General features: G+C 34.6%; 2 protein-coding genes and 1 non-coding gene across 5 annotated transcripts; 1 reads left to right on the top strand and 2 right to left on the bottom strand.

Moving 5' to 3' along the window:
* Positions 1 to 951: 951 nt before the first annotated feature.
* Positions 952 to 7,379, bottom strand: LOC116126182. Of its 2 annotated transcripts, XM_031411886.1 has the most exons (8): positions 6,729 to 7,379; positions 5,979 to 6,389; positions 5,272 to 5,742; positions 4,219 to 5,058; positions 1,927 to 2,742; positions 1,540 to 1,662; positions 1,282 to 1,361; positions 952 to 1,145 (listed from the first exon to the last, which is right to left on the bottom strand). In XM_031411886.1, exons 1-6 carry the CDS (start codon positions 6,978 to 6,980, stop codon positions 1,606 to 1,608), a joined length of 2,847 nt encoding a protein of 948 aa, XP_031267746.1. In that variant the 5' UTR covers positions 6,981 to 7,379; the 3' UTR covers positions 952 to 1,145; positions 1,282 to 1,361; positions 1,540 to 1,605. The 2 variants fall into 2 exon arrangements, with proteins under 2 accessions (XP_031267746.1, XP_031267745.1); XM_031411885.1 differs by lacking the exon at positions 952 to 1,145 and having other exon boundaries at positions 1,194 to 1,361.
* On the top strand, positions 3,613 to 3,696 carry LOC116126234. The gene has a single exon (XR_004127447.1). It is a non-coding gene; the product is annotated as a small nucleolar RNA U30 (small nucleolar RNA).
* A 195-nt stretch (positions 7,380 to 7,574) lies between the features above and the next one.
* On the bottom strand, positions 7,575 to 10,451 carry LOC116126191 (disease resistance protein At4g27190-like). 2 transcript variants are annotated; one of them, XM_031411895.1, is made up of 3 exons: positions 10,153 to 10,451; positions 9,051 to 10,026; positions 7,575 to 8,662 (listed from the first exon to the last, which is right to left on the bottom strand). In XM_031411895.1, exons 2-3 carry the CDS (start codon positions 9,982 to 9,984, stop codon positions 7,989 to 7,991), a joined length of 1,608 nt encoding a protein of 535 aa, XP_031267755.1. In that variant the 5' UTR covers positions 9,985 to 10,026; positions 10,153 to 10,451; the 3' UTR covers positions 7,575 to 7,988. The 2 variants fall into 2 exon arrangements, with proteins under 2 accessions (XP_031267755.1, XP_031267756.1); XM_031411896.1 differs by having other exon boundaries at positions 10,232 to 10,451.
* Positions 10,452 to 14,110: the final 3,659 nt, after the last annotated feature.

The raw sequence follows: 14,110 nt of genomic DNA, 5'->3' as shown, positions 1-14,110 counted from the left end.
TTTATTAGATAATCGAAAACTAAGGATCTTAAATACTATTTGAAATTCAAAAGAACTGCAGGGAGGGGCCATTGAACGACTAGAAAAAGCTAGGGCCTATTTACGAAAAGTTAAAATGTTGGATTGCTGCCGCTAGAGTACTCAGACAACTCCAACAAGAAATCAAGAATTAATACAATAATTATATTCAATCTTAACATAATTTATTAGGTAAATTGCTTAGTTATGGAGGCTTAGATTTAGTTAGCCATGTTAATTAATTAATTTTTCGTGAAATTAACATAACTAAATTCAATCTTAACATAATTTACTAGGTAAATTGGTGAATTAATTCATAAGACACTATCTCCGCTATAACTAATAAAATTAGTTCATTTGTGAAAGGGACAAATCCCATTATTTGATTAAGTTTAACATCATATTTAATTGATCAATAAATAAGAACAAGAAATTTCGTAAAATAGTTTGCTTTCAAATTGAACAATGGAACCGGTGAAGAAAGATTGAAGAAGTCTACAGCTGGAGAGCGAGATGAAGTTACCACCTTTAAAACCAAAGGTGCCACTAGCAGAGCTCCAGAGAGAAGGAGAGGCAGAGGCCCTACTAACGAAAGATCAAGGAGCCCCAGCTTTGGTGATTCTACCACCGTGCTTTTTGGGGGGAGGGCATCAACTTTTGCAAGCACAGGAAGTAGCACTTCTAGTGGCACAACGTCAGTTGCAACTGGTGTTGGGTTGGGCTTACCTCATTCTCTCCCTTATGGAGGTGAGTAGTCCAACAAATTAGGCTCAAAACAACTCCATCTTATCTTCATCTTCTTCATTGTCCAGCAGTAAAAAACGTGAGAGAGTGAGTGTTCTCCTCCAGTGGCTGTCCTTTCTAGCGAGCCATCATCCAGAGAGTGAGGCAAAAACAAAGAGAAACGGAGAAGAAATATGAGATTTGAGTCTAACAGTGTATCATCAAATCGTGATCTGGAGCTCGTTTGCCGTCCGATCGTTTCTGATTTTTGGACATGTTGTTCATGAGACACACTCTACTTCTGAACGGTGGAGATTGAAATCCAAGGATTGTAAGGCAGTCAATTGTGGGTAAACCCGAAACTGCAGTTTTTATGTCTTTTGGGATTATTCTCTCCATAAGCCCTGCATAAAGGGTTACACAAAATATGGATTGGATGGAGACCATTTGATAGGATTTTGGATGAGACCACCAAATTACGAAGCAGCAGGACACTTTCTTTGTCCATAAGGTATAAAATGCATTAACTAAAAACTCAACTTCTTTGTGTTTTGGACAGGAGAATACATTTCTGTTGTTCAAGCACTATTGGAAGAGCTGCCTGGAAGTTTCTGACCTACCTGCCATGTACAGGTATCAAACCACTCAATGTTTAAGCAGTCCAAACAAATCTTCAAACAATTTAAATATCACCAATACACAATGAAGAAAGAATCAAGCTGTTTATCCACTTTCAAGGCATCAAATTCACAATGAAGGAAAGCTAAAGCAGAACAATAAGGCTAAAAACAATCTGACCTCAACACACGGAACTTGAGCCGAAATAATGTCTCACAAGCTACATACAAGAAGAATAAAGAGCCCTTATTCTGGAGATTTTATCGAAGTTTGACCCGAATTCTTTTCAGAACTCTGAATATACTGTAAATATAAATCACAAAATGTTAAAAACAGAAATAATAACAGCAGGGAGTGTTATTTTGAACTATAAATTGATGATAGCTAATCAAAGAAAAAGAAATTTGAAGATAAAAAGAATTTTTTTTCATGATCATGATGTTTTATGGTAGTGTATATAAACAATGACTCTAAGTATATATTTTTAAAAAATATATATTATTGAGTACTCAAGTGCTTATGGGAATAAGAAAATCCAAATAAAGTAATTGTTCAGTGAATACTTACCACTTTCCTGTGAAGATGTTGTATAGTAGTATTAAGGTCACCCTCCCAACAGTTTTCATTGTCATACCAAACCTCCTCTCCTTCGTCTAAGATTGGTGTGCTTAAGACTCCTCGAGAGAATGTGTTCATATTGGGGCATTCTTTCACATCTAAGTATTCCAAAAATGGGAATTTGAACGTGTAATTCCCATAGCAGAAACTTGTGAGACTTTTTAAATTATAAAGTAACAATGACTCCAATTTGTCAAAAATAATTTCATTGTTTTCTGTATCTCCCTCATTTGATACTACTTCTGTCATCAGTCTACAATGGCATATTGACATTTCTTTGAGTCGCACCAGACTTTTGGCTATTGAAGATGATACTAAGTTTATCAATCCATCGCAACACTGTACCCACAGTGTTCTTAGATTCTCAAAGGTTGTTGAAGATGGCACTAGATTAATCAAAGTGTGGCAACGATCAACATGTAGCATTTCAAGATTTTGAATACTTGAGTCCATATGAGAGTCTTGTTTCCAAATGTCCTTCAAATTAAAAAGTCCAAATAGCTCCAGTTGTTTTATCTGTGTGAGCATCCCAGCACATTTCTCATCTTCTCCACATGAAAAAATCTCTTTGTATGAACACAATGTTAGTATCATTTTTTCAAGACTGTTAAATCTCTCAAGGACATCCATTGAAAAGTGTGTTGAATCATCCTTAATGATCTGAAGAACTTTCACTTTGGAAAACTGATGTTCTGGAAACTGGTCTTGCCATTTAGATGTGATGACCTCTCCACTTAGCGTGATCAATTCCGAATTGGAGTTAACCTGAAGATCAATCATATAAATCATATCAAAATTAATATTCTCTTTAACATTTCACACGGTATGTAATAATTTTTTTTATATATATTTTTTTAATCAGAAGCAAGCAAAAATTAATAAATAAATAAATAAATATATATATATATATATTAAATGTAGACAAACTAGGTGTGATGCAAATAGCATTGTACTATGTAACTTTAATTTATGTCAAAATCTAATTTAATTTATGTCTAGCAAGCACCAAGCAAAGCCAATGACAAGACAATTAAGGAAATTGTCATAGGTCTCCTCTGAATTTGGACAGGACAAATTTAATGGTAATACAATGAATTTTTATTATTTATTATCTTCAATAAGTTTTTAAACTTTTATGTTTTCAATATTTATGAATTTTAGGTTATGCAGAGGTCTTGTGTTGGACTGAGCTAAAAAAAAAAAAAAAAAAAAAAAAAAAGACTATGAGATAGATTTTACACCAAATAATTTCGGATGATGTAACTCATACTTATTATATTATCACGGATAGCAATAATAGCATAACATTTCAATTTACTATTATCTAGAGCAGATAATTTCTTGTAATTTCTCTATGTAATCTTGAATTATAATAATTCTAAGTATTTTTGCCCACTCAAGGTGAAAAAGTCCACATGCACTCATATATAGCTCACCATTCGCCTTAAAACGCGGCGTTTCATTCCAAATGACAACACAGCCATTTAGAAAATTGCTGAGGGCACCTAAGTAATTTAAGAGACAAACAACCCTCCTATATATAAAGGCGAAATCTCACTCAAATCCCTAACCAGCAGCCCTATTAGGTGAAATAAATCTACTTTTCCTCAAAATCTATTGGTAGAGAAGAGAAGGTGCGGTGATGAAGAAGTAATTAATCTCGTTAATTTGAGATTAACATGAAGATAATCTCTCTATCCATTCTCAAATATACTGAGCACTTTCTTTTCCTCTTCCCAAACTTCTTTCATCCATTTTTTTTTTTATCAACATTGAACCTCAAATGAAATATCAATTTTTCTATTGAATTGATGGTAGGTCGTATCGTTGATGATGTAGCATTTCACAGAGTAGAGAATGAATTACCTTTCATTTTTTGGGTTTTATTGTATTTTTTAAAATATAAATTTTGAATGTAGACAAACTAAGTGTCATGCAAATAGCTGTAACTTTAATTTGTGTCAAAATCTAATTTGATTTAGCATGAAATGGACAGGACGAATTTTTCATGGTAATACAAAGAATATTTATTATATTTACAATATATATTTTATTATTTATTATCTTTTATAAGTTTTTAAACTTCTAAGTTTTCAATATTTATGAATTTTATTTACATTTAAATTTTAAATTTTAATATATATTTTTTTTTATTAATAAACTTGAATTATACTGCCAACGATTCAAGTTTGTAGGGGAATAAGAAAATCAAAGAAAAATAATTGTTAACAGAATACATACCTCTCCTTTGTACATATGTTGTATAGTTGTATTAACGTCACCTTTCCAACACCATTCATATTTATCCCACTCTTTTTGTTGAACTTTCAATAAACTTGGTGTGTTTAAGATTCCTCCAGAGAAAGACTTCATCTTGGGACAATCATGCACAATTAATTCTTTCAAAGATGGGAAGTTCAATGTGTATTTCCCAGGGTAGAAGCATGTGAGACACTCTAAATGGCTTAGTGACAACCTCTTCAATTTGTTGAAAACAATTTCATCTTCTACTATCACATCCTTCTCATTCGATACTATTTCTATCATCAATCTGCAATATTTTATTTCCATTTCTCTCAACTGTACTAATTGTTTTGCTAGGGATGACGTGACTATGTTTATCAATCCTGCGCAGAAACTTACTCTCAAAACTGCTAAATTTTGGAAAGATGCCGAGGATGGTAGCACATTTATCATTCTGTCACAGTTAAATATTACTAGAACTTCAAGATTTTGAAGAACAACGTCTAGTTTGAAGTCATTCCTCCACAAGTATTTCACATCAGAAAGATTGCTCAACTCCAAACTTTTTATTTGTACCAATGTCTCCATACGTTTCTCATCCTCTCCACATGTGAATATTTCCTTGTACGAACCTCCTCTCAGTGCGAGTTTTTCCAAATTATTCAATCTTTGAAGGATGCCAACCGGAATATTTGTAGATCTATCGTCTTTGATCTCATTTTCTGTTACTATTCTAAGTACTGCACTTCTGCTGAAGAAGTTTTCTGGAAACTGCTGCTGCAATGTTACCATGTCGTCCAATCTGCTTAATGTTAATTCCTCCAAATTGGAGTTAATCTACAGATCAATTTGACAAAATCAAGTTGAAGTTGAAACTCTCTCAAACAATTCAACGCATAAATATCAAGTAATCTTTATATAAATGAGCAAATTATTTTGAATCGATGCATTGGTAAAGAAAAAATTAAAGATATATTTATTTAACAAGATATGTTTATTTTTTATGTTAGTTAATTTAGAAAAAAATTAAAGAAGGAAAATGACACTTACATTTTGGACCAAGAAGAGGGCTTGTTGCTCCCAAATATCAAGTTGACCCTTATTGTTTTCATGGAAGCTCATATATTCTGAAGTGAATATTTTTATTTTGTCACAATTACACACCACCAACTTCTTTAACTGTGGCCATTCAGAAGTATGAACTCCAGGATAAAAATTTGCGAGTTCTGGTAAGTCTTCGAGTTGTAGGAAGGTTACTCGTGGAAAGATAAATGTAGGAGTTGCTTCTGCTCCTTTTCGAATAATCTCCTTTAAAACCCTACAATTGCGTACCTCAAGGTGTTCAAGCCGCTCAAAGCGTGCCACAGAAGATGAAAATACAAATTTTAGTTTTTCACATCCAACCACAATCAAGCGTTCCAAGTTTTGATAGCAATGAGATATTGTCGCTAGTTGACTATCCCATATGATTTCAGAATTAACTGAATGCAGTTCTATGGCCTCCAAATTGGGGACAATAACCTGCACATAAAGTATTTTTGGTAAAATGATACAAAAAACATTTGTAAATCTTAAAAATATATGCAGTACTAGGTTTATTTATTATATTTTTTTTCTTTATTTATTGTCAAAAAGATTTTCAAAAGATTTTTTAAATAAATTAAAAACAGAATTATGGTTTTGTAAATTAATGCGCTCTTGTAAGACAAAAATTATTATTTTTTCTTATTATTATTAAGATAGAAAAAGGATCGTACCTTATATTCTGAAGTGAATATGTGCAGTCTATGACAATTACACACCTCCATCTTCTTTAACATTGGCCATTCTGAAGTGTGTTTACTAGGGTAGAAAGTTGTAAGTTCTGGCAAGTCTTTAAGTTTTAGGAAGGCTACTTGGGGAAAGATAAATATAGCATTTGCTTCTGCTCCCTCTTCTTTGGCAACAATCTCCTTTAATTCCTTACAATACCTTATCTCAAGGTGTTGAAGCTGCTCAAAGCTTTTGATTATCGGAGATGGAAATACATATTTTAGTTTTTGACAGCCACGCACAATCAATCTTTTCAAATTTTGATAGCCACAAGATATTGTCGGAAGTTGGTTGTCCCATATCTTTTCAGAATTGATTGCTCCAAGACTTAAGGCCTCCAAACTAGGGAAAACAACCTGCTCAAAAGTGTTGATTTTTGTTTCAGTATTTTACCATATGAAGCCGAGAAACAATAGTATATGACATGCAATTAATGTTATAAAGCTCTCTTTTGTGTATCAGTCATGGAAATATTTATCACAGTATGCCATCTGATAAGACAGCATACTATATAGGCACACAAATTGTATCTCCAAAGTTAGTTTTAAATGTCTAAACATTGACAAGAAATATTTAGTAAAGAGATTTAACTGAAATTTTAAATCACAACAAGGATTGAGCAAAAGGATAAGAATAATATAAAGAAATATAAAATACATAAAAGATGAGTACAAGGTTATAATAAACCAAATTACCTTTTTGTTAAAAATTGGTGTGACAGTATCAACTAGCTCATCCTCAGAATAGATTTCATTGGACTGCAAATTAATTGATGATTCCACCTGTCTGGTTTGCAATGTTGAAGGTGTATTTGCTACTGAGTAGAAGCTTGCAATACTTGGAAGATTAAACAAAGTCAAGAAGCGTAATTGAAAGAATTCAATCTTATCAAACACTTCATTCTTGTTTACTATGTCTTCTCTTTCAACAGCAAAAATCACATTCATATTCTCGCAGTCTTACACCCTAATTCTTTGAAGTTGTGGAAGGCTTTTGCTGGCATTGGAGAATGAGAAGATAATTAACAATTTAGCACAACTTAGCACTTCTATAACTTTTAAGTTGTAGAAAGACTTTGTTGTGGGTTGACCATAACATATAATTTAAAAGTTAATCAAATTGAAAAGAATAAAAGACTCCAAGAGGGGGAAGGCAACAGAAGGTATGCAACTTGTTGAGTCAACAATGCACATGATGTTAGAATTATTATGGACATGGAGATGTTTCAATTGTGAAAAACCCTCCTTGTGTAATTCATAAACATCATTCTTGATACCCTCCAATTTGTCTAAGCATAAGAATTCAACATTCTTGAAGCACTGAAAATGCTCAGGCCAAATTTTTATGACAGAAATGAATTTCAATTTCAACATTCTTAATGTGGCATGCTCATCATAAGAAAAGCTCTAAATACGCATAAAAATCCCAACATCACCAATAATGTACTACAAACCAAAACTAGAAAACAAATCTCCTATTGATATTTTGTAACTTTCCAACTTTTTGGAAAACAAGTCATATGGCAAAAACTTATCATCAGAAATGACTATTTCTAAAGCTGTCAGTTGAGACAAATAATTCAACACCTCAAGTCCTTCAACCTTCCATAGAATAGAGCATCCACTCATATACAATTCTTCCAATCGCAATAAGCATGATATAACATTTGATGCGATAACTTTTAGATTCCAACAATTACTTAAATCTAACAACCTTAGTTGAGTCAATTTACCTATTTCTCTTGTCAATTCCCTAATCTTAGAATGTTGCAAGCTAAGAATTTTCAGTTGTCTCAACTCTCCAATAATTGCTATATTTGCAAAATTGCTATAATTTAAACATAATGTTTGAAGATTAAATAGAAGACTAAGAGATGACGGCAAGAACAACACCTTCATGTTAAGTAAACTTAGAACTCTGAGGTTACCCATCCCTACAAAAAATTTCTCAGGGATTTAGAAAGAAGAAACCATCATCACCATACTGAAAAATTCAAGTTTTGGACAATCCAAACCTTCAGGCCAAAGCTCACTAATCACACTAGTATCAGCTAGCGAGATTTTTGAGCACATTTTCAATTCATCTGTATTACTCCATTCTCTCTCCATGTTGTTTCGCTCAGTAAATACATGTTGATCTTTATATGCAATTGTTATGGCAACTGCACGAACAACGTCATGCATAGAAAAATGTTCATTGTTTCGCCCATCAAGTAACAAACAGGAGTCCTTGAGTTCACAGACAAGACTTTCTAGTCTATTTCGCGCTTGTTCCATTGTACAAATAACTCCTTCAAGAATATCCAAGCCCATAATGTATTTGAACAAGTCTGAAATGGTAGTATCATTTACCATTAGACTACAAACTATAAAAGTTCTCTTGAGTTCATCATCTTTTAGATAATTGTAACTCAATGCTATCTTTGAGTATCCCTTTTCCAGTAACTTTGCAAACTTTGTGGGGGAAGGCATTCTCAGTTCTCGCAAAGCATCTTCCCATTGAGATGGACGTCTCTTATTCCTTAATGCTCTTGCTATGGTAGTAATGACAATTGGCAAACCTTTGCATTCCTTACATACGTTGTTCGGCAGATGATTCCGCTTAATAATTGTTTGATTAACAACATCACCTGCAGGGGGAGTTGGATTGCTGGTCAAAGGGGCAAAAATATATATTGCATATGTTATAAATGTTTCAAAATTACTTTTGAATTTGCTATGCTAACTTTAGATAGTACATTATGTGCTTAGATAAAAAAATAATTGTTATATTCATTTATCAAATTGACGGATATGTAACAAAGTATAAAGTGAAATTGAGCAACGAAATTTGGCGCATTTATTTATTTATTTTCCATGTAAAACCATAAAAGGTAGTAAAATTTATATGTTCATAAATCCAAATTAATCAAACTTTTCCTACAGATCTGGAGGGGCCAAGAATATGATATAAGTATTAAAATTGTGAAAAATAATAAAATATGTAAGAAAATGTGAAAATTCTGTAGCTTTGATTACCTGCCATCTTTTTAAAAAGGCTCCAAGCTTCTTCTTCAGGTAAAAAACCCATTGGGAAACACTTCACAGAATCCATACTCGTTAACACATTAAGATCTCTTGCTGTCAGCAATACTTTACATCCCCCGCGATCATCTCCACAAGGAATTCCGAGAGCCTCCAAATTTAATTGTTCCCAGATATTATCCAAAATTACAAGGATTTTCTTACCTGTCTTCAATCTTGCATACAACATGCTTGCTCTTTCTGCCTCCGGCTCAAATTTCAGAAGTAACTGATTTGCTAGTTCATCTTGAATCTTTTTAGGGTCTGGTTCATCAGATACCTCCACGAAAACCACTTCATCCAAGAGCTGTTTTTTCTTGGCTTGCTGACCGACTTCTTTGACCAGCGTGGTTTTGCCAATGCCACCCATTCCGTAAACCCCGATAATGCCCACCTCAGCATCTTCTACAGCGTTCAACACATCATTCAAAGTTGAGCGTCTTGATTCAAATTCCTCGTAATCTCTGTTCTTAAGCCGAATGTCTTCATGAGTGGTAGGAAGGGAAACTTCACTGAATGTTTCTTTTTCCTGCAGGAATTCAGTTACAGCGTCCACCTTCTTCGATGCTTTCCTGCTATTTTTGTAACAGGTGATCAAGTTGAAACATCGGCTGTTTGTTTTCTCTTGAATCAACTGCTCTGCTTCAACAATGATGGAATCCACATCCCTCTGCCAGTCTTTAACCTGCTGTTTGATCTTTTTCACGTTGTTTTGAGCCGCAACAACCTTATCCTTCACCTCATCCCTTGCATCCTTGAGCTTTCCAATTTCTTTTTCAAGATCGTCAAAGTTGCTTTTGTAGTTGTAGAAGTACATAAATTGACGCCTTACAGGAGCAGCTAAGCCCTTTCCAACTTCTAAAACAGCATTCCCTGCAGCTTCTTCCATTCTCAACCCCTTTTCCTTTTTCCTTCCTTGGAGAAAATAGAGCTGAACAAAATAATAATAATAATAATAATAATAATAATAATAAAATTCAAACAAAACAGAGAAAACAACGGGACAACTAGGGAACAAAATCACAATAACAGAAAAATAGTGACAAGGAAAATATACCAGCGAAATTTAGATGCAAAAAGTGGATAGAATCGGATTACAAGTTAAAATATGAAGTGATTTGGATATTATTGCTTACTGAAAGAGAAGCAGGGGATCCAGAAAAAGGGGAAGGAGTGAAAAATCTAGTGATCAACAATCACAGTAAAAGTATGTTCAAGCAAATACAAGGAAAGATCTGGTTTTGGACTTTGTTTGGGGCGACTTAGTAGAAGAAAATGCAAAAGAAAAGCATACTCAGAGATGTCTATAACAGAGGGTTGAAGTGATACAGGCAATTTGTGAATTGTGAATTTGTGATCTCATGTGCTCACTAGTAACATTAACATGTGTGTTGAATGGTTCAAAACCAAAGATAATTTTATTCAAATTATTTTGAAAGACTCAAAATGTTTTGTTAGTCAACAAAAAGACAACAAAGAAAGCGACATTCCAACGAACTTTCTGCATTATTCAGCAGATACCATTAAATCACTAAACCTATAAAAGTACAGTAAAGCAAAGAAATTCACCAAAAAATATCAAATATTAATTGAACTGTTTCTTGCTTTTCTTTGGTAAATATCAAAAGTAAAAGTCTTCTTAAGCCAGCTGAAAAAACAAAACGTTGAAAGTAACAAGGCACTAATCATGAACATTGTTAAGCAGAGGTGCTGTGAGAAATCAGTGAAAAACAGAGGAGTTTAAAGAAGCCGGGGTCTTGTTTGTAATTATTGTATAAGCTGCATGTACTAAGTGTAATTTCTGAATCTAAAAGCACTGCCGTTTCAATTGGCTATATAAGTGCTAATGTACTGTAACAGAAATTAGTTAATAAAAATTCTCAATCAGTCTTTCTTCATTCTCCAGTAGCTTCCTCTGCACTTTTCTTCTGCATTTTTTGTTTCTTAGTTTCTTTTTTTACCTCTTCAAATCTTTCATGGTATCAGAGCCCTAGACCAACGTCCAAGGGAAAAAATTCATCCTCGATCTTGAATATTCTTGACAGTTTTAAACATGGAGGCTCATAGCTCCAGTTCAAATCTCACTCCTTCAGGAGTTCCACCCAACCTACCTGTCGTCTCTGTAAAACTGCTAGAGAAGAACTATTCGTTCTGGAGATCACAGATTCTGCCGGCCCTGATATCTCATGGTCTCGAAGGCTTTGTTACTGGTGAAAAAGAGTGTCCACCGATGATCTTGTTAGAGAAATCTACTGACACAGGACAGACAAAGAAGAAACAAAACCCTAGCTACCTCACTTGGAAGAAGATTGACCAATTCTTGGTAAGCTGGCTTTACTCCTCAATCTCTGAATCCATGTTTAGGCATGTAGCAAAATGCACTACCTCATATGAAATATGGAATGTTTTAGAGCTGCATTTCCAGTCGGTATCCAAAGCTAGGACCTTACATCTGAGAAACCTACTACAGATTACTAAGAAAGAAGGTTGTAATGTGAGTGAATATGTGTTGAAAATGAAAGAATTAGGAGATGAATTGATAGCAAGTGGAGTGAATATCACAGATGAAGAACTTTTGCTGTATATATTAGACGGCTTAGGGCCAGAGTATGATGCTGTTGTGGCAAATCTGACAGCTTGTAGTAGTCAAACGACATTACAAGAAGCCCAATTCTTACTTCACAAACATGAGATTAGGTTGGAGAGACAGCAAAGTTCTTTGTCAAATTTTCATGAACACATGGCTTCAGCTCTTTTGGCTTCCAAACAGTCTCAGATAGAGTCCTCTTTAGGTTCTCAGAATGTTTCTGGTGCTAGTAATGGGAATTTTCGTGCTCATAATTTCACTACTCCTCAGTTTCAATCAATGCCTAATTTTCAACCTTCAGATCAGAATTTCATTCACCAACAGATGCCTAGTAACAACCATTCTAGAGGAAATAGTTTAAACAGTGCAGTTCACTCGAATTTTAATCCCTCACATTCCTCCCAATACTCACAGACTGGATATGGTTTTAACCCTGGGAACCAGTCTCACATGTTTCATGCTGGAATGATGAGAAGTAGAGGCAGAGGAAGAGGATATTTTAGGCCTAAACTAATCTGTCAAGTATGTGGTAAGGGACGACACACAGCACTGCAGTGCTATCATAGATTTGATCATGAATATCTAGGTTTCTAAGTCCCTGGATCAGTATCTGGATCTACTAGTTTCAATGGTTTCTCAATACCTGGATCTACTGGTTTTAATGGAACTACTGGTTTTAATGGTTCACAAAGTTCTACTCCAGATCACTCTACTGAGTCAGCACAAGCTCTTCTTACTACAGTCATGCTAGGGCAATTCATTCCCAGGACTGCTGTTGAAAATCCTAATCCTGGAAATTCTTTTTCATCCATAACCAATGCTCCTACTGCACAGACTAATACACCACAAAACTACCTTGGTTATCCTTTACAACATTCTGTTCCTTAGCTATCTCAGAATTCTGTTTCATCAGTAGCTGCTCAGCATATACCAGTTGCTTCTCCTCACACTGTGCAAGACCAAACATGGTATGTGGACTCTGGTGCCACAAACCACATGACAGCTGATGTCAACAATCTGATCATTAAAGACAACTATCAAGGTGGCTCAAATGTGCAGGTTGGAAATGGCCAGACAGTACCTGTCTCACACACAGGTGAGTCTTTTCTAACTTCTGGTTCTACTTCTAGATTGTTGCATCTTAGAAATATGATGTGTGTACCTCATATAGCAAAGAATTTACTAAGTATTTCACATATTACAAAGGATAATGGTGTAATAGTTGAATTTCATGTTGATCGTTGTCTTATTAAGGATAAGAACAGCAGAGATGTACTCCTTCAAGGTGTCCTAAAGGATGGCTTATATCAACTGGAAGCCTCTCTTCCTGCTGTGTTTTCACCTTCTAGTGTATCTACTCCAACTGCTTCCTGTAATGTGGCTGCCTCTACTACTCTCAATAATAGGTGTAGTCATAATAATAATACTACTGATGTATTACATAGAGTGCAATCTGATGTAATTGCTAATTATGATGTAGCTGATAAGTCAATAATGGTGTGGCATGCTAGATTGGGACATCCCCAAGAAAGAACTCTTAAGCATGTATTAAATAAATTGCATGTACCTGGATTGTCTACCTATAATAAAAGTTTTTGTGAAGCCTGCCAATTTGGCAAATTGGCTCAGACTTCTTTTCCTTTGTCAAATTCTAAGACTTCCAGGCCACTTGAATTGGTTTATTCAGATTTATGGGGCCCTGCACCAGTATGCTCTACAGAAGGTTTCAAATATTATATGTTGTTTGTTGATGATTACAGTAGATACATGTGGATATACCCTTTGAAACTCAAGTCTGAAGCCTTTAAGGTGTTTACTAGTTTTCATGTGTTTGCTGAAAAACAATTAGATGCTACACTGAAGAATCTTCAAACTGATTGGGGAGGGGAGCTCAGGTCTTTTACTTCTTATCTGGAAACTCATGGCATAGGTTTTAGACACCCCTGTCCCTATTTACATCAACAGAATGGGAAGGTGGAAAGAAGGCACAGAACAATTACAGAATTTGGTTTAACTTTGTTAGCACATGCAGGAATGCCTTTATCTTTTTGGTGGCAATCCTTTAGCACAGCAGTGTTCATTGTTAACAAACTGCCCTCTGTTGCTCTTGAAGATGTCTCACCATATCAGAAACTGTTTGGTAAAGAACCCACATATACTGATCTTAGGGTTTTCGGCTGTTGTTGCTACCCATACATACAACCCTATCAAAAACATAAGTTTTCTTATCACACTGAGCAACGTGTGTTTATTGGGTATAGTCCAGCTCATAAGGGGTTTAAATGCTTGTCTTCCAAAGGAAAGATATATATTGTTAAGCAAGCCAAGTTCAATGAAACAATGTTTCCTTTTAAACATGATTTCAAGTGTATGCAACTGACAAATCTGGATCTTACAGGGGTATCTACAAACACCAGTTCTGAAGGGT

This window comes from Pistacia vera, unplaced genomic scaffold (assembly GCF_008641045.1).
Source record: "Pistacia vera cultivar Batoury unplaced genomic scaffold, PisVer_v2 Contig177, whole genome shotgun sequence".
NCBI lineage: Eukaryota > Viridiplantae > Streptophyta > Magnoliopsida > Sapindales > Anacardiaceae > Pistacia > Pistacia vera.
The sequence above is the reverse complement of the archived record's forward strand: the minus strand, read 5'-3'. Positions and strand labels throughout refer to the sequence as shown.

Coding starts and splice junctions, on each gene's coding strand:
- LOC116126191 (XM_031411895.1), bottom strand. CDS start 9,984: ATGGAAGAAGCTGCAGGGAATGCTGTTTTAGAAGTTGGAAAGGGCTTA. Junction 8,663..9,050: donor CCTTTTTAAAAAGATGGCAG/GTAATCAAAGCT, acceptor CTCCCCCTGCAG/GTGATGTTGTTAATCAAACA.
- LOC116126182 (XM_031411886.1), bottom strand. CDS start 6,980: ATGAATGTGATTTTTGCTGTTGAAAGAGAAGACATAGTAAACAAGAAT. Junction 6,390..6,728: donor CACCAATTTTTAACAAAAAG/GTAATTTGGTTT, acceptor ACTTTTGAGCAG/GTTGTTTTCCCTAGTTTGGA. Junction 1,663..1,926: donor AACATCTTCACAGGAAAGTG/GTAAGTATTCAC, acceptor TTATATTTACAG/TATATTCAGAGTTCTGAAAA.